General features: G+C 40.3%; 1 protein-coding gene across 8 annotated transcripts in view; it reads right to left on the bottom strand.

The window, feature by feature from the left end:
- Positions 1-2,279: 2,279 nt before the first annotated feature.
- Positions 2,280-19,643, bottom strand: part of RALB (RAS like proto-oncogene B) — a 42,366-nt gene continuing 25,002 nt past the window's right edge. For all 8 annotated transcript variants that reach the window (XM_058548798.1, XM_058548804.1, XM_058548799.1 and 5 more), the window contains 4 exons: positions 19,027-19,192; positions 10,644-10,852; positions 6,844-7,021; positions 2,280-4,125 (listed from right to left, as the gene is read on the bottom strand). In XM_058548798.1, coding sequence (XP_058404781.1) covers positions 4,006-4,125; positions 6,844-7,021; positions 10,644-10,852; positions 19,027-19,140 — 621 coding nt within the window. In that variant the 5' untranslated portion in view covers positions 19,141-19,192 and the 3' untranslated portion in view covers positions 2,280-4,005. The remainder of the gene's footprint in view (positions 4,126-6,843; positions 7,022-10,643; positions 10,853-19,026; positions 19,193-19,643) is intronic.

Here is a 19,643-nt window from a genome sequence, read left to right on the forward strand (position 1 = left end):
CTGAGAGAGATGTGATAACCGCACGGTGCTCAGCTCAGCAATGAGTCATATTTATGTAAGTCATAATCATCAAATCTTTGCTGACTGGTATTCAACTGTCAGAATTAATCTATAGACAGAACAGGAAAACTTGAATTATGGTCACAGATGGACATCTGTGTATAACTAACCGAAAATATCTAGCTTGGTGGTACACGACTGAATGAGTAGAAATTACTAGTTAGCTACACTATGTCAGAACATGCTCTAGCACTTAAATTAGACAAAGATGGGGGGAGGACCGGTGCAGATGGGACAGTCATGCCCTCCACCTTGATAGTGTAAAAGTAAAAGGTGTAACAGAGAAGGAAGGGTTGACAAAAGGGGGTCAAGACGAAGGGCAGGCATGTTAATATCCTCGCCTTTCAGAGTAGGGAGTCAAGAGATGCTGTCAAGAGTTGATCGAATAATAAACAGAAGTTTAAATATATAGTTTAAAAAGGTGTAACAGTCACCAAGAGAGGAAATAAAATAGTGATGTTACTGTTGAAAATGGGGATGGGGCGAGGTCAACAAGTGAGCCACATCCTCATCTACTATAGCAAGTCCTCACTGGGACTGTTGGAAGTTGAAAATCAAGAAATAATGGCATAAGAATGGTATTTAGAAATACGAATGCTCTGAGAGTAGAAACGGTTAAACAGGACTTTTGAGGAACAGGGCTGGCGTAGGAGGAGCAAGACTACAGAGCTTCCATTACAAGCACTTGTAGACCATGAGAATTTTAAAGCATGTGCAATTATACTTTTGATTAATTTTAAGAATTTTAAAAATAAAAATATCAAAGTCAAGTTTACTACTATAACACTAACTGTATACCTTAGTACTTTTCCACTATTAATACTTATCTACTATTAAACTTCTATGGTATTTTATCATAATGTAGCTTCTAGACCAACAGAGGTGAAGTTTATATTTCAGTAATCATTTAATTTAAATTTATATATATTTCACCTAATCTAAAACATGCATTTTTTTCCCATATTTTTATGTCAAAAACACAGTTTTATGCATTTTTCCCCCACTGAAATCAGGATGATTCACTTAATTGGCAGGGTTTTTTCCCTAGTGGTACATAAATTACAATGACGTCTTGCAATCAATGGTATCTTAGATTTGATGAAATAGGATACTTGCAGGAAATTATACGTCTAGGTATTTTTCCCCTACATCACTTTATGAAATCATAGGCTGTTACATCTTCTTCTAGTACACTACCCATCTCTCCTTATACTCCAGCCAGATGCTGGTCTTTGGGGTCTTTTCCTGAACACCTCTGGACCAGCTGTTCCCTAGCCGAGAAAGCTCCCAGCACCCACCCACCCGGCTCCCCACATGGCTGGCTCTTTCAGGTCATGCAGTCTCAGCTTCAATGTCACTCCCTTGGAGAAGCTTGTTGACCACAGAATTGAAATCAGCTCTACCTCCCAGAAACATTTCCTATCATACTACCCAGTTTCATTTTCATCACAGCACTTAGCGCTGATATCTTCATGTATTTATCTATTTCCTCACTCAAGCATAAGCTCCCGGAGAGCGGGGCTCTTGCCCATCTTGTTCAACACATATCCCAGCACCTGGACTAGAGCCTGACACCAAGGAGGTGCTCAGATGTTTCTAGAACGAGCACTTTAGAAAAAGAGAGCTGCGCTATGGACGCAATATCTTATCATTTAGCAAGTAAACATGTTTCAAATTTATAAATAACATTGCTTCTTTATTTTGCTATGGAAAAGAATCTTATATGTGTAAATTACTTTGTTAGGAAGATCCATTTCTGAGTGCTAGCCATCTAAATATAATTCTAGAACTATACTAACAGCATATACCAAGATAATTTCCATAGCATGAAACAATTCACACCCTCTTTAATTTATTTGTACATATTCCAAATCTACCTACTCTCGACTGGAACTGATATCAAACAGGTGGCAAAGTAGGATGGGAAGGAAAAGGTTGTTTCAAAAATTTCAAGAGTGTGGTTACCTTCAACTTTTTAAACTTTAAGAAGAAAGAGTAGTCATCTCTCCCAAAAGAAAGATGAAGTTAAAATTACTATTTATACTTATAATTTTATTTCCCACAGCCCAACTCAAAGGATTAATTGAAATAAAGTTTGTCTGCTATTGCAGAACATCCAACAAGAACTATAATGAATAATTTACTGTCAATTTCTTTAATTCCTGCTTTTCACATGTGCGACGAAAGGATAAAATAAAAAGGCTGAAACCCTGAAAAAGTATATTTGTCAGCTTTTTTTTAATTCAAAAAAGCCCATGATTCTTTGGGAGGAAATACAAGATTGTTTTCCAGTCAGATTATAATTTCTACAATTTATGTAATAACCATAAATTCGAAAGGTTCCTGCTCTCGCCACCCCAATTTAATTTGGCACCTATATGTGAAATGTCCCTTCTGAAAAATGGGGAAAAATGTGCTGAATACTGGGTTTTTATCACAGGACTCCTTTTCTGATGAAAAATTTTCTGATTGCTGAATTCAGAATATTGATACAAGAAAGATTAACAACATCTCATCAATAAAAATCTTTTTCTGGGGCCGGCTCCGTGGTGTAGCGGTTAAGTGCGTGCGCTCCGCTGCTGGCAGCCTGGGTTCAGATCCCGGGCGTGCACCGACGCACCACTTATCAGGCCATGCTGTGGCGGCGTCCCACATAAAGTGGAGGAAGATGGGCACAGATGTTGGCTCAGGGCCAGTCTTCCTCAGCAAAAAAAAGAGGAGGATTGGCATGGATGTTAGCTCAGGGCTGATCTTCCTCATCAAAAAAAGAAAAAAAAATCTTTTTCTAATTAACTATACAGCTGTCTCAAAAAAATTATATTTGAAACAGCAGCCAATTCTCAGAAGTAAAGGGGCAATGGCTTATCTTATCCTTCCCCACTTCTAATTTTAAATTTAGAATTATGGAGCAAGTCTATGAGAGGTAGCAGAACGTCTGGCACAGGCTCTGGCTTCAGGATTTTAGAATACAATTTTAACTCACCACATTCTTCAGAAGAACTCATGTTACACTGAAAGAAACAAAAGAAGAGGCTCTCTCAACCTCTGCATGCACACAGAAGGTGACAGAATGTTGATCTCTAGTGGAGAAAGAGGGGCCTTAACCACTTGACTGGCAATTAGGAGAAGATTTAGCCAAAGAATTTTTTCTAAAAAATTCGATTAGAAAAGTGTGTCACTATACGGTATACTACTCTTGAGTCTTCACTTAATCTACTAAAAAGAAGCTCCTACACAAAATCAGGATGCTACAGGAGAAAAATAGCCAACAAAGACTATAATTGGCCAATATTTAAATAGGAAGAATACAACTTTCATTTTTCATATGTGAGAAGGATTTATGAGCTTGTTATTGACCTATTTGGCCTAATTCAAATTTATTAGCTGTGCTTCAGATCCACAGGGTATCACCAAGAAACTTATCAAAAAAAAATCTCTGACTTTTTCAGTGTCATTAGAGCTTAACAGATTTTTCTGAGTACTACCATTAAGCTGGATAAAGGTTGGGGAGGGTCTAACCCCACCCCCTTCTCCCAAAACCTAATAAAATAAGTCGTTTTTATTTCAAAACAAAAGATGGTAATGTTATAAAACCAAAGAAAAAAATAAGATGTTATGACAGTACTTCTTCTTTCTAATGAACACCTGACTATTTCCTACTTATAGCCCTACAAGCGTGATTAAATTTTTGGAAGCGAGGGAGGGAGGCAAGGAGGGAAAAGGGAACTCCAAAACCTCCTGACAGAGCAGCTGGTCCACTGCAAGGATGAGGGCTTATTTCTTCTGCCAGCCGCTGATTCACAAATATTTTTCCCCGTTTAAAGAAGTATGCGTGAACGAGGCTGGGGAGAGCAGGGAACACGCCAAGAAGTTGACTATAGTCTTCTCTGAAGGAACCCGCCCTATGTCCTTAGTGGAGGCTGACTCCATCCACCATCTTGGCATTCACAGTAAGCAACATCTTTCTTTAAAACTTTTCTTGTTCTTGCTGCTTTTCTTGCCATTCTTGTCCTTGTTTTCCGACATCTTCTTTGCTCTGATCTCTCTCATTAGGTCAAAGAACACCTGGGGTGGGGAGGAAGGAGTGAAAAGAATAGGGAGGAAAAAGCCATTTAATGGTTTGATGAAGCAACTGAAATAAGCAGGATATATAGTTACATTTTAAAGCATAAAGCCAAACACTTGCATAAACCATGCGCCAAAATTTTTATAAACCAAGCGCCATCAAAAACAAAAGGTCTAGAGCAAATAAAAATAATTAACATTAAAAACATACTCTAATTATACAAAGTAAACATCTCTGCTCACATCACACAGTTGTCAGGTCAAGCTAAGGACAGAAGCATCATACTGTTACTGTCATTCAACAGCTTATTTCAAAATGATAAAATCTGTCCTTATGACAAGTATGATAAGGCTAAAGCATCACAGAACAGATCTAAAAGTCTGTAAAATTTACAAATGTCGAGAATGACAATAGTAATCAGTTTCTAGCGTTTCCAACCACCAGAAAAGGTTAAGAATGATGTGAGTATCTGCTACTGGGCACTTTATTATGTACCACTGTATCTTATTTAATCCTCATAAAGACCCTGTAAAGGTAGGAACATCATTACACATGACAGCTTTCCCAGCGTAACTCCACAACAGCGGACTCAGGAACACAGGGGGTGGGGAGAAGGGGGACAGAGCATAAACCAAGCCTCCTGCACTATGAAACTGGGGAAATGGAGAAGAGAGACATCCAGTCACACCACCCCTCCCCTGCACACCCCCACTCTAATTCTCAGGAACAACCACTCCTCCGTTCCTTGCGATGTTAGCTGAAAGGAACTTTATCAAGAACTGATAAGACTTGTCCTCTGAATGCCAGTGCCTTATTTCGATAGAGATTATCATTTGTCACAATAGTTTGGGTTTTGCCCTCTGCTACAGCAATCATGCCAAAGTACTGATTACGCCCAAGCAGACAAAATACGCCTCCTACAAGGCAACGTTTCAGATTTCTCCTAGGGATGACGGAGATAGAAAGTGCGAGACAGTGTAGGCTTTATCTTTGGATATTCCCATAAAACCACAAGCTCCATTTCTTTTCCTAGATTTACCTTCTTCTTGATGAAAAGCAAGATCAAGCTTACTGAGTGTAGGACTCCACATGCATTTACGACCAGGCAGAGAAAAGGAACCCCCCCAAACTGACCTAAGCACCCCACTCAGAACAGCAACAGTGAACAGCTTCAGATGTTTCAGGTTTTTCCTTTTGCTTTAACAGCAAAAGGCAGGAGAGGAATGGAGTGTGCACAACTTAAAATGATGACAAAGTTGTTCATCAGCTGATCTTATCAACAACCTCCTTTCGTGTAAATTGTTTACAAGTGAATACAATGCTGCCAGTCATAAGTTTCTGCTGGTTCCTGTTTGGCCAGTCAAGCTGGTGCAGTGGAGGAAGGGGAGATGACAAGCTGTGCGCAGCAGCACCCCCACTCCCCACCCCACCAAAAATATACCTCAACAGCTCAGTGCCCAGAAAGCCTTCCTGATGTTTTTTAAAATAAGTATGTTTGGATTTCCTGTGTGTTTTCTACAGCTAGGAACAATTTGATAGAAAGAAAGAGATCTGGAATAGCACAAGAATCAATATAAGGGTTGAGAAACAATATGAAGAAACAACAGCTAACAACTCAACCCACTGCACAGGGCAGACTACAACTAAACAGACTGATTTTGTGGATGCTGCCAAAGTGCTTCTAAAGGGAACCCTCTAATCCCAACATTCCAAATGCCAGTGTTCCTCCAGCATCACTTCAAGCTGAAGGAAAGCTTGGGGACAAATCTCTCCCTCTTCAGGTGAGAAGTAAAGGAGAAGTATTTCTCCATAAGAAAGGGAAACATAAGAAATGATGTGGGGGATTCAGATGCTGATGCTGTGTAATACTAAGCAGACACACCCAGTGCGTGGTGGCCAGAGTGATGTGTGTTTAGATTTTACAAGAGCATTGACCACGAAGTAACAGCTGATGAACAAGGTGAGGGCAGAAGTGAAACCTCACTTCTAAGACTGTCTGTTTTAGCTGTCTGGCAACGACTCTGAACCTTAATATTTTTAAAAAAGGCCTAACAACAGCAATCACTGGTAGGGGGATTTTCAAATTGTCTATGTTCATCATTATCAAGGTCACCTTTTCATTAGCTTCAGGGATCTGAATGAGAAAGTATGCTGGGGATGGTAAGAGAGAGAAAAGAGATCCCCAGAGAGTTGACTCCAGAGAGCAATACTATCCAGAGACTGAGTTATAAACACAGAACACCTTGGCTCTGCCAGTGGACGGTAAGGTGAAAAGAAATAATCTAACCAATAACTCAGTGACAGCAAAATCAAGAAACACCGTGTTTCTTTGGGGAACCTCCTAGGAACCAGCCCGACACAGCCAGCCCTACTCCTGAAGAACAACAGGCTGAGGAAGATGAGAGAGCATAGGGAAGTACTTATATCCATCCTTCCAGCACAGTCTTCACAAGACAATGGCCTCATCTTGCCGTACTTCCAAGGGCTACGCCAACATTAAGCCCACTCGGACAAAGGCTCATGACACAAGCTGAAAGGATTCTGGGTTGTCTTAAATCCAGGGTCAAACCTTCCCAGTGCTTCTCAGCAAAATGGCTTAGAAATTTGGAAAAATCAGTCCCCCCCTAGTTTCCATAAATGGTTCCCTCAAAACCAAACAGATGATACCCATCTACATTCTGCTATTTCCAAGAAACACACGGAGAGCGCATGCCCACCTTGTCCACGTTGGCCCGCGTTTTAGCCGACGTCTCCACGTACTGCACGCCCCACTCCTCCGCTTTACTCCTAGCCTCCTCGATGGGCACCTGCCTCCGCTCCTCTAAGTCAGACTTGTTTCCCACGACGAGCAATGGAATTTTATCTTCTTCGGCCTTAACGCGGAGGATCTGTTCCCTAAGGCATAACATCAAAAATAAAGCAGCTGAGAGAGCAGGAAGAAGAACCCAATTTCGTCGACCCATCTAAAATGCAAGGCTGTCCCACGGCAGAAGAAGAAACTGCTACACTTAGGGCATGTTCCAAGGAAGCATTCCCTGGATCCTGTCATAAACGAGACAAGTGTTTTCAAAGTCTGGTCCTCAGTTTGCCTGTATCAGAACAACCTGGGCTGTGCAATACAATGCAGATTTCTGGGCAACAGCAGTCCTACAGAAGTGAACGTCTGGATAGGAGCCCAGGATTATGCATTTCAACAGGGTCCCCAACTTATGCTTAGGCACAAAAGAAAAGGAACAACCTGGGGACCCCTGAGACAAAAACAAGCCCAAAGTATCTTCATACATAAAATGCTTAATAATGGTATGATTTCTTTGTGAGAATAAAAGCTATGAAATCCAGTGTTTTTCATACAGAAGGTGGCGGTCTATTGCTAGACCGTGAAATCAATTTAGTGAGTCACAACCAGTAATTTTTTTCCTCATTGAGATGAATAGAATAGAATAGAATAGAATAGAATAGAAACATCAGAGGGAATCTCGAGTAGTAACAGTAAGTATGGCTTTGTAAAGCTTCTGTTTCAATTATGTGTGTATGCACCTGCCCCCCGAACACAGTCTCCATTTAGATACAGTAGATGTGACAGGCAGCAGAATGGGATCACTTACGTTAAGCAGTAATTGTACTTTAATGTGCCTTATTTTTCTGCTACAAAGTGAAAAAAAATCCAAGGCCTATGGAAAAGTACTTTAAAAATATCTTCTCTAAGAAAAACCATTACCAGCAGCACATTAAATTTTACCTCTACTAAAAATAATCAGCTATCTAAAATTATTACGCAAAATAAATATTAAAAAAATCAAATATTCCACTTCCATTATTTTGGTCCAGTGGGGACATTTCTACTTCAGCATTCCAATATATTCCAAAAAGGAGACCCCTTCAAAAATATATTTTGTAGAGATCTGCATTGATTTTTTATGTGATATAAGGTAACATTTCATAAAAATAAAAATATTTTTAAATTTTTCCATACAGTCAATTTAAGTATCAGATATCAAATATTTTAAGAAAAATGAAAAAGAAGGAAAGCAAGTAGCTGCTTGAAAATGGCCTCTAAGGACCTTTGCTACGCCCACATTTCACAGGGTCACAGAACACACTGCATTTAGAAGTCAGATGCTCAGTATAAACTATGAACGGGAAAAACCGAGAGCTTTCTGGCTCATGAGTCTTGCAGAGGAATGTAAAATTACTTCACTAATAAACATATCGACACAAAATGGGGGTACCAAGTTCCAATCTCTTGCAACAAACCTATTTCAAAAACTATTTCAACCTATGACAAAACCTATTGTAACAAACCTATGGAATATTGTCCAGGAAAAGTTTCAAGGAAGATAGAGCGTATTAATGTTTCGTTTTATGTTGGGGCCTTTCCATAAATACAGAAATGCTGTTCTGTAATTGCTAACGGGCACAAAGTAAAGTGACTGAGTTTAACCCAAGGCTCAGACAACCTACCTCCACGCTTCTGCTTCCAATGACACAAGAGACCTGGACAGCTCTGGGGCTTTCATCCAAATGTCCTGAGTTCAAGAACTAACTCCCCTTCCTTTCCCTTTTAGGTAGTCATCTGCCATGTTTCTTCTAACGATGCCCTTTCTCACATAACAACCAGAACCCTTCTCCCAAGATGAGATGAGACTCTGCTCCAACTCCACAAGAAAGCATGAATGTTATCTGTGTGCGTGTGATGATCCGGGCCGACAGGACAAGGGTGGCATTGTCTAGTCTCTGGAGATGACTCTTTCCCTGTCAACGTTTCCTTTCTTGGTGAGTCAGGGGGCAATGGGAAATGAACAGGCTCAGGACAGGGAAGGAAATAAGGTCGTGTGTGCATCTGTCCTGTTTTATCCTCAAGGGGGCATAAAACAAGATGATGTAGATGGAAACACAACTATGAATACATGGGCTACATCCACACATAGGAAACTCTAAGTATGTCAGACAAGTCTGAGAACCCATGGGCCTCTCATAAGGAGCCCTAGTCATTTAGTTGATCGATGCACACACGGCAGCACCACAGGATTTCGATAGTCAGCCTCTGAAGACTGGAACCTGTGGAGCATAACAACTGAACACCGCCTTATTCACCTTCCACTCACCCTGCTGGTTCACCTGAGCTCACCCTTGAGGCCTCCCTGGCTCACTGATGCTTCCTTCCAAATCTTGGGGGGATATTTAGCTTCCTCATTTTTACCTTTGGTTGATCACCTTAATTCTGACCAGAACTTGCTACAGAACGAAAAAAAATTACTGTTTTTTTCCCTTTTTAGTTCCCTGTTAGACTCTAGATCTGGTTCTTAAAATAAAAAGTCATCTGGATAGATATGTGTATAAGGAGAGTGGATGAAAAAACACAACTGTGCAGGGCCGGCCCGGTGGCACAGTGGTTAGGTTCACGTGCTCCGCTTTGGCAGCCCAGGGTTCACAGGTTCGGATTCCAGGCGCGGACCTACACACAAGCCATGCTGTGGTGGCGTCCCACATACAAAACAGAGGAAGACTGGCACAGATATTAGCTCAGGGACAATCTTCCTCAAGCAAGGAGAGGAAGATTGGCAATAGATGTTAGCTCAGGGCCAATCTTTCTCAGCCAAAAAAAAAAAAAAAAACTATGTAAGAGAAATGAGAAGGGTACAGGGTAAAAAGAAAGATATCCTTCCCATCAGAATTTCCATAAAACTACGCCCAACAGCTACTTCTTTATAACAAAATGAACGTAAGGTATCTTTAACTATTGCATTTTCAAATGAATTATAGCAGTTAATATCTAGTCACTATGAAAATCACCATGTGCCCACACTGTGAGAACGCCTGGGGACGCGACACAGTCACGGGTACTCACGGCTCCTGCCCTTACGGAATTTATAGTCTAAAGCATCATTTTATTTCATTTGATCAACTGACAAGCACATTTCCAGATAAAGAAACAGAATCTCCGATGCTAAGTAAACTTGCCCAGGGTCACAAAACTGGCAAGCAGCAGGGCAGGAATTCAGATCCAAGTCTGTCCGATTCTAAAGCTGGGTTCTTTCCACTCAACTTTGCTCAAGTCCTTACAGGAGCGGCAAATGGTCACTCTGACTCACATCTTTCACTCTCTGAAAACGTTCATAAACCTCAAAATAGATTAAAATTGTTACTTTTCCTGTAAAATTATAAAAAAGACAAAGACAACTCATCAATCACTGTCTCTTAGAATCCATATAAAAACAAAATTATAGATTCTTGAGTATATGGAATGGCTTCGTCCTCTTTAGGGACAACAGATTCTTAAGATAATTTATATTCAGAAATTATAAAACAGGGAAGCCCTAAGAGATTATAACAAATGGTGGGTTATAATGTGCCAAGATTCAAAAAGCCCCAGAAAATTCTTTAAACAGAATTCTTCCTAACAACAAGCTTAATCCTCTACTGCTATGCTCAGCCCAAACTCCTTTCAAGCCTAAGACACACGAAAGGAAGGCAAAAAGCCTCCTGGAGGCTGGAGGCCATTTCACTTCAAATGTACCTGAATTCAGCAGTTGCTGTGAACGATTCATGTTCTGTGATTGAGAACACGAGGAGAAAACCTTCCCCACTCCGAAAGTAGTTGTCTCGAATGGCTGCATAGTCCTCCTGTCCAGCCGTGTCCAGAATATCTATCTGGACTTCTTCTCCATCAAGAACCACTTTCTTTCTGTAACTGTCGGCTTTGGTTGGTTCATAGTCTTCTACAAACTGAGGAAATAAACAACATTATCCGTAATTATCAAAGTTTTAAGGGGAATAAAATCTGCGAAAAAATAAATCTCAACATAGGAGTACTTTGCCTATAATCAACTGAGTATTTATTGAGTGCCTATAATTATCACACTATGTGTAAGGCACTATACAATATAAATAACTCCTGATATAACACTTCTGTTCTCTACTGCTCTCAGTTCTACCATTTTTTATTTTGTTTTTAATCAACAAGAGCAGATATCCCCATTTTACAGAGGAGGCGTCCAAGCATAGAGCAGAACACTTGGCAAGATTATTGTCACTATAAAATTACAATACAAACACTGGCAAGGGTGAGAAACAGGAGTTCTTATTCATAATCAACAGAGTATAAAACTCATCTGAAAAGTAATTTGGCAAGAGGTACCAAGAGGCTTAAATAACTACAACATGATAAACTCCAAATGGGTTAAAGATTAAATGTGAAAAATAAACCCCTCAAGTACTAGAAGAAAACATGGGTGAAATCCCTTTATTACCTTGAAGTAGGGAAGGCCTTTTTAACTATGACTCAAAATCCAGAAGCCATGTAAGAAAAAATTGATAAATTAGACTACATAAAAAATAAAAAACTTCTGTTTGGCACAATACACTATAAACAAAGACAAATGACGAACAAGAAAAAAGTATTTGAACTCATGTCACAAAGAGCCATATATAAACAGTTCCTAGAAACAGGGAGGAAAAAAAAAAGATCGACAATCCAATGGGAAAAAGTGGCAACAGACATAAACAATTCACAGAAAAATAAATACATATGATGTTATACATATGAAAAGATGTTCATCCTCACTCATAAAGAAAATGGAAATTGTAACTACATTGAGATACCATTTTTCACCTACCAGACTGGCAAAAATCCCAAAGTCTGACAACAAACTCTGGGGGAAAGGCACTCTTGTACATTGCTAGTGGGAGTAGAGAACAGCACAGTCCTTATGGAGACGAATACAGCAACATCTAACAGAACTAGAGAAGCTCTTATCCTCTGTCCCAGCCATCTTGCTCCTAGGAATCTAAGCTAGAGAAACACCTGCACAAGAACATACGAGGTTATTCACTGTGGCACTGTGGCTAATAGTAAAAGACTAAAAACCATCCAAATGCCCAGCAATAGGGAATCCACATAATGGAATACTATGCAGCTGTAAAAAATGAGGACAAGAACTAGGTATGGATGTGTAAAGACCTCCAGAATATAATAGTCTACCTTTTACACAAGGAAAGTAGGGAGAATAAAGAATGAGATATATATATTGTTATTGCATATATATATATGTATCTTAATACATATGTACACGTATATGTATATGAATATACACGTATGCATCTGCCAAAACACACCCTGGAAGGACAAATAAAACAAATTTAAAAGCTGTTAAACAGAAAAACTGAAGCAAATGAACCTAAACAAATATTAAATTGGTAACATAGCCACACAGAGAAAGAATTAATTCAAGAGACATTAGAACAGAATATTTTGATAGACTGCATCTCATTAAAAGAGACTAAGGACAAAAACTTTTCAAAGAAATGCTAAACTTCCCTCAGTGCTTGTACTATTTAGTAATAATGATATTAATATTTCAAAGCTATTTTCTTTATATTGCATTAAACATCAAATAAGTAATTATCTTGTTAGAAGTCAAGATACTCGGGAAAAAAGTAAATTAATGACAGCAATGTACTGTTAAAATTGAATTGGTGCTGGTATAAGTTGATATCCACATGCAAAAGAATGAAGTTGAACCCCTAATTCACATCACATACAAAAATTAACTCAAAATGGATCAAAGATCTAAATGTAAGAACTAAAACTATAAACTCTCAGAAGAAAACATAGGTGTAAATCTTTACGACCTTGGATTTGGCAATGCATTCTTAAATATGAAACCAAAAGCACAAGCAACAAAAGAAAAAATAGATAAACTGGGCTTCATCAAAATTTAAAATTTTCATGCTTCAAAGGACACCATCAAGAAAGTGAAAAGACAAGCCACAGAATGGGAGAAAACATTTGTAAATCATATAACTAATAAGGGAGTTGTATCCAGAATATATAAAGAACTCTTAAAACTCAATAATAAAAAGACAAATAACCCAATTAAAAAGTAGGCCAAAGATCTGAATAGACATTTTCCCAAAGCAGACATACAAAAGGCCAATCAGCACACAAAAAGATGCTCAACATCATTCATCATTAGAGAAACGCAAATCAAAACCACAATGAGACACCACTTCACACCCACTTTGCTATAATCAAAAAGATGGACAGGGGCTGGCCCAGTAGTGTAGTGGTAAAGTTCACATGCTCCGCTTCGGTGGCCTGGGTTCACAGGTTCGGATCCTGGGCGCCAACCTATGCACCACTTATCAAGCCACGCTGCGACAGGCGTCCTACATATACAGTAGAGGAAGATGGGCATGGATGTTAGCCCAGGGCCAGTCTTCCTCAGCAAAAAAGAGGAAGATTGGCAATGGATGTTAGCTCAGGGCTAATCTTCCTCACCAAAAAAACAAAAAAAAAAAAAAAGGAGGAGGATTGGCAATAAATGTTAGCCCAGGGCCAATCTTCCTCGCCAAAAAATGATGGACAAGAACAAGTATTGGCAAGGATGTGGAGAAACTGGAACCCTCATACATTGCTAGTGGGTTTGTAAAATGGAGCAGCTGCTGTAGAAAACAGTTTTGCAGGTCCCAAAAAGTTATACACAGAGTTACCACATGACCCAGCAAATTTCATGCCTGGATATATACCCAAGAGACTTTAAGACATATGTCTATATAAAAACCTGTTCACGAATGTTGACAGCAACATTATTCATACTAGCCAAAAAGTAGAAACAATCCAAATGTCTGTCAATTGATCAATGGATAAACAAAACATGGCATATCCAGATAATGGGTCATAAAATGGAATAAAGTACTGATTCATGCTACAATATGGATGAACCTTGACAAATTACAGTAAGTAAAAGAAGCCAGACACAAAAGGTCACATATTACATGAGTCTATTTATATGAAATGTCCAGAACAGAAAAATCTATGGAAATACAAAGTAGTTTAGTAGTTACCAAGACTTGGGGGGGCGAGAATGAAGAGTGACTGCTAATGGGTACTGGGTTTCTTTTTGGCTGACGAAAATGTTCTGGAATTAGCTGGTGGTGATGGTTGTACAACTTTGTGAATATACTGAAAACCACTGATTTGTACACTTTAAAAGGGTAAATTTTATGGTATACAAATTATATCTCAATTTTTTTTTAAAAAAAGTACTGATACAAGCTACAAGATGGATGAACTTTCAAAACATTATGCTGAGTGAAAGAAGCCAAAATATAAAGGTCACACGTTGTATGATTCCATTTAAAGGAAATGTCCAGAATAGGCAAATCCATAGAAACAGAAAGTGGTTATCAGTGACCAGGGGTGGAGGGGGGTAAGCAGGTACGAGGAATGACTGCTAATATGTAGGGTTTTTTCCTTTTTTTGGAGTGATGAAAATGTTCTAAAATTATATAATGGTGATGGTTGCACATCTGTGTGAATATACTAAAAATCATTGAATTGTACACTTTAAAAGGGTGAATTTCATGGTGTGTGACATATATCTTAATAAAACCGTAATATAAATTTTTAAAAATTTAAGAATTTAATTGAAAATATGGGCCCTTTGAAGAATAATCTTAAAAAGAGCCTTGTATTGCCAATTAACAGCTTCAAGTTCAAATGATTTTAAATCTAAAAATAAAAATACTAAAAGATTTTCAGTATTAGGTTCTCTTACATTCATACTAATTATCTTAAAATAGAGAAAATGTGAAACTTTGCCTATGCTTAACAACAGTGTCCTTTTAACTCCTTCCCAAAGATACAAATACATGACTAAAAAAAAACCCCCACCATCCAGTTAAAGTCTCTGAATACCACCATAAAGCATCTCAATTGCATAGTTCTGAGCTTTCAAGGTTAAAACCAATAAGAGTTCCACTGTCTCCTTTGACACTAGAAGTCAGAATGTCCTGATATGACTGCATACCCCCGTGCTAGTGAAAAGTGTGCTTATTATTAGCACATTAGATTACAACCTTGATGTTTACATTTTTCCATTAAAAATAAGAGATCCCCAAAGTCTCGGTATCTTTTAAGATGAACCATTCTACCGACCTTGCAGGGCTACGTGTGATTCAGCTTCAGAGGCCCAAGACATACAAATCTAAGACAAACTTCACGCAGACCCCTTCTTACTAAGCCCCGTCTAAGCTGCCTTTGCCAACCACTGCAAGTATGAGGTGGTTGCTGCCAAAGTCTCCCCATCACCAACCTCACTTTACCAGAAATGGCAAATAGTCTTAAAAAAAAAAAGAAAAAAGTCTTAAAAAGTCTTCAAGTATTTTAGGCCAAGAACAAAAAGGTTAAAATCTCCCTGCAATTTTTCCCAAAATCAGAACTTCGACAAAAATAAAGACTTTGGGGATCGTGGCTCCTTCCATAATCCAATTTTCATGACAATTCTACCATATAAGCTAATTACTTTACACTAAGGGTAAAGCATTGGACCAAGAACAGTCTGAATGGCCCGTGAGACCTTAGACAACTGGCACCCCCAGGACAGGACTCAGTTTCCTTTTCTATGAAATCAGGCTAGACGAGATCTCTCAGGCAGGAGTTACCATACCTGGCCACACATAGAATCGCCAGGAGAGCTTCATAAAGAGAGAACAACTCCAGAAATGTTATTCAGAAAGTATTTTTTTAAAAGATCCCCCAGGAGATTTCTATGATCAGCTAGGTTTGGGAATCACTGCTAAGATCTCTTCAAGCTCCAAAATTACGGTTCTGGAACCGTAACTGTCCAATACAGTAGCCACTAGCCACGTTTCAAGCCACAGGCATTGGACAGTATATCGAACATCTTCATCATCGCAGAAAGTCCTATCAGACAGCATTGTTTTGGAAAGTCAGTTAAAGACTTCCCCAAACACACATCACTCTTCTCTATTCCGTCCTTGCTCTGATTTTATTTTACCATTTCTTCAATAACTGCTGCTCTCCGGTCCTCAGATATGTTAGCCCACGAGAAAAACAGACTAAGATCAAGCAGAACTTTCCCTTGTTTCTCTGAAGAAACTAAGAAGAAGAGAAAAAACTCTCGATTCTTCTACATGCATCTTTTCCCCTCCCTCTTGCCATACACACACACAACAAACATACATAACAAAAATGAAAAAGCCAGGTTAGTCTCTTGCGGAGTCAGCAGCTGTGCTGAGCAGGGTGGATCCTGGTCTCAAATCTCTGCCTCTAATCCAGGGCTTCTCAACAGCAGCACTGCTGACACTTTCCTCTGGATGATTCCTTGTTGTGGGGTCTCTCCGGTGCGCTGTCGGATGCTCAGCAGCATCCTGGCCTCTACCCACTAGGTGCTCGCAGTACCTGCCCCCCAGATGTGACAACCAAAAACTTCTCCAGACATTGACAACTATGCCCTGGGGGGAAAAATCGCCTTCACTCATCTCCATTAACAAACTGCTCCTCACATCCTAGCTCCTTCATCTTAATTCCTCTCCTCACCCTCTCTTCTTCCTCAGCCTCTGTTATAGAAGAAAAATAAGGAATTTTTAGTAAGCAAATCATGTTACTAAACAAAACAAGCAAAGACTTCCCAAGCAGACTCCGAAACTTGCCTCTCTTCTTTTATACAAAAATGTTTCGGGTAAATTAAGCAGATTCTGCTAGATTCTCCCACTTTGGCTCAAAGTATAAGATAAAGAAAAGCAACCACCAAAAACAAAAGTTTCTCATTATAAGATATAGAGGGGTATAACCCAGGAGGAGATCAAGGTTTTGGTCCAAAGCTTACTCATCTTGGGGTCCCTCTTTAAGAAAAAGAACACAAAATTACCCGCACAATATTGGATATAAAAGTGAATACCTAGAATGAGAAAAGAAATCATAATCCATTACAAATTTTTTTAAATGGACAAACACGGTGGTGAACACACCCTCAGGTGACCCTCAGTGAGTCATGCATTTGTATGATGCCCTCCCCTCGAATGCAGAGGAAACCGTGACTGGTTCTAACCAACAGAACACGGCAGCGGTGATGATTACCCTACAATTACACTTCCTTATAGAAGAATCTGTCTTAGCTAACCAGGGAGACCTTCCTGCTGGCTTTGAAGAAGCAAGCTGCCATGGTATGAACCACCTATGGAAAGGGCCAATAGCAGGGACCTGTGCGCGACCTCTAGGGGCTGCGGGCCTCCATCCCACATTGCAAGGAACTCGGCCAGCAACCAGAGAGCTTGCAAGAGGCCCCAAGCCCCAGTTGAGCTCACAGCCACAGTCAATACCCGACTGCAGCCTTGCGAGACCCTGAGCAGGAGCCAGCTAGCTGTGCCAGACTCCTGATGCCTGGAAACCGCAGAGGACAAATGAGCGTTGTTTTAAGCTGCTAAATTTATAGTAATTTGTCACACAGCAATAGAAAACTAATACAAATAACCATTTTACATCACAAAATCCAGCAAAATAACATATTTTTACTGATCAACTGCCTGGCGTTACCTCTGGAATACCTTCCTACTTTTGTTTGTTTGCTGTATACTCTTTGATTATCTTGTGATATGCCAAATGATTCTGAAATACTTCCTATAGAGAATAAAAAAGTAATTGTCTCTTTTCAAGCATAGTTGATCCAAATTTCTATTGACAGAAAGGTTTTTCCACTTCAAAACTTCTTGACATCACTAGTAATGAAAGTTTTAGGACTATTCTCAAATTTAGGAAACCTCTATTGAGCTTCCCTGTAAGAAGCTGTAAGATCTAGAAGAACTTTCTAGATCAGTCTATAGCTCCATAAGTTTTAACCCTTGTTTCTCCTCCACTGCCACATACTTTCAGTGCCAGGTGCCATAGGACACGTTCATACCAGAATACACCCCTGACCCTGCACCTCACATCACAGTGCCAGGTGAGTCCACACAATGGGCAGTGGGAATATTCCTGGAAGCCATTCCTACACTGGGACAACTAGTAATAACTTAACCATACGCCAAGGGGACTCCCAACCACATAATGTATACCACTAATCCCCAGATAAACATATCCTTAATTCAACTTCCCTCAGCTAGATCCCGAAAATGCCCATGACCACTCCAACACCACCCCACACGAGAAGAAGCTGGACTGAGGGAAAGTCTAGTGCAAGGAGACAATGATCTTAATCAATTGTGGTTACGATATCTTTCTCTCGCAAATTTTGTAAAGCACATGCCCACGTGCATGCAATGCAAGTGAGAGGCCCTGCAGTTGAAGCTCCGGTCTGAACACTCTGGCAGCAATGGCCGCACCAGCAAATGGCCATCAAGGAATCAAGACAACGCTGTCACACTGGACTCAGCACCGTTACACTATGCACATGAAGTGACGTAAATTTTGGGCAAGGATGGTGCAAGCTTTACCTTGCTGCACGGGAAAGAACCATATGTCTATCACTTGAGAAAAGACTAAGTCTTATGACAACTTAGCGCTCCCTCTCAATATCTCCCACAATTGACTGTCACAAAGCTAACTATCTGACCTGTTCTCTAGAAATACCTGTACAAAGGTCCCTCCCTTGCTCCTGTCAGAAAGAAAGTTCAAAGTATGAGAAAGCTCAAAGCTCACAGTCATGTATCGCTTAACAATGGGGATATGTCCTGAGAAATGCATCATTAGGCAATTTTATCATCGTGCAAACTTCACAGAGTGCACTTACACACAAACCTACATGGTACAGCCTACTACACTCCTAGGCTATATGGTACTAATCTTATGGGACCACCGTCCTATATGCAGTCCCTTGTTGACAGAAATGTCGTTACACAGCGCATGACTGTTTAACAATAGAGATAATGCAAGCAGGGACACCTCATGTGCCTGCCAGAGTTGAAATTACTTATTGAAAATCAGCAATCCAAATCTCATGCTGGTTAGACCCCTATAAAGCTATTCAGAAACCACCTTAACAAAATTTTGTCCCATGATCCTCTGTGCACATGGGGGAATAGACACATGAACACAGCTGGAGAAGGGACATTGCTACTGCAGACTCGATGCTGAAGGCAGCCGTGCCTGGGTGTCTTACCTCATCGTACATGAACTGAAGCGTCAGGGCCGACTTGCCAACCCCTCCACTGCCGACCATGATCACCTTGTGCAGGGCCAAGGAGCTCTGGCTCTTACTCTTGTTTGCAGCCATCCTGCTGGTTTTCTGAGGTTGTGACCCACGGACAGAAGACCCAGGTGAAGAGCTGCCGATGAAAAAGACACATTTAGAGGCAGTGTGGTTTCTACCCAAATGAAATTCACATGCTCCAGAAAAGCCTAACCCAGATATTCCAACAGCGAAGTAATGCTTCTAGGCTCCAGGCAGAGATACAAGTCCTCCAACAACTCCAGAAGTCACTGACCACAGCAGAGCCAGAGTGAAGGCAAGACGAGCGAGAAGAAATGGAGACAGGCATCCAATGCCCCGCACTGTCCTGGAGGACAACTCCCACTAAAAATCGACACCTCCTCAACAGCGCTTCACTGAGGCAGAGTGACCCAAGAGCTCCGAGTCCCAGCCTCCTACTGCGACCCCACGCCACCCGGTGCCACAGAGAACACCAGAGCTCACGGACCTCCATCTCCACCTCCCTATTCTCACTCCTCTCCTCCCCTGTACATCTACCTCCCAACACACACACAGCCCTCCACGCG

Source organism: Diceros bicornis, chromosome 10, assembly GCF_020826845.1.
Source record: "Diceros bicornis minor isolate mBicDic1 chromosome 10, mDicBic1.mat.cur, whole genome shotgun sequence".
Lineage (NCBI taxonomy): Eukaryota > Metazoa > Chordata > Mammalia > Perissodactyla > Rhinocerotidae > Diceros > Diceros bicornis.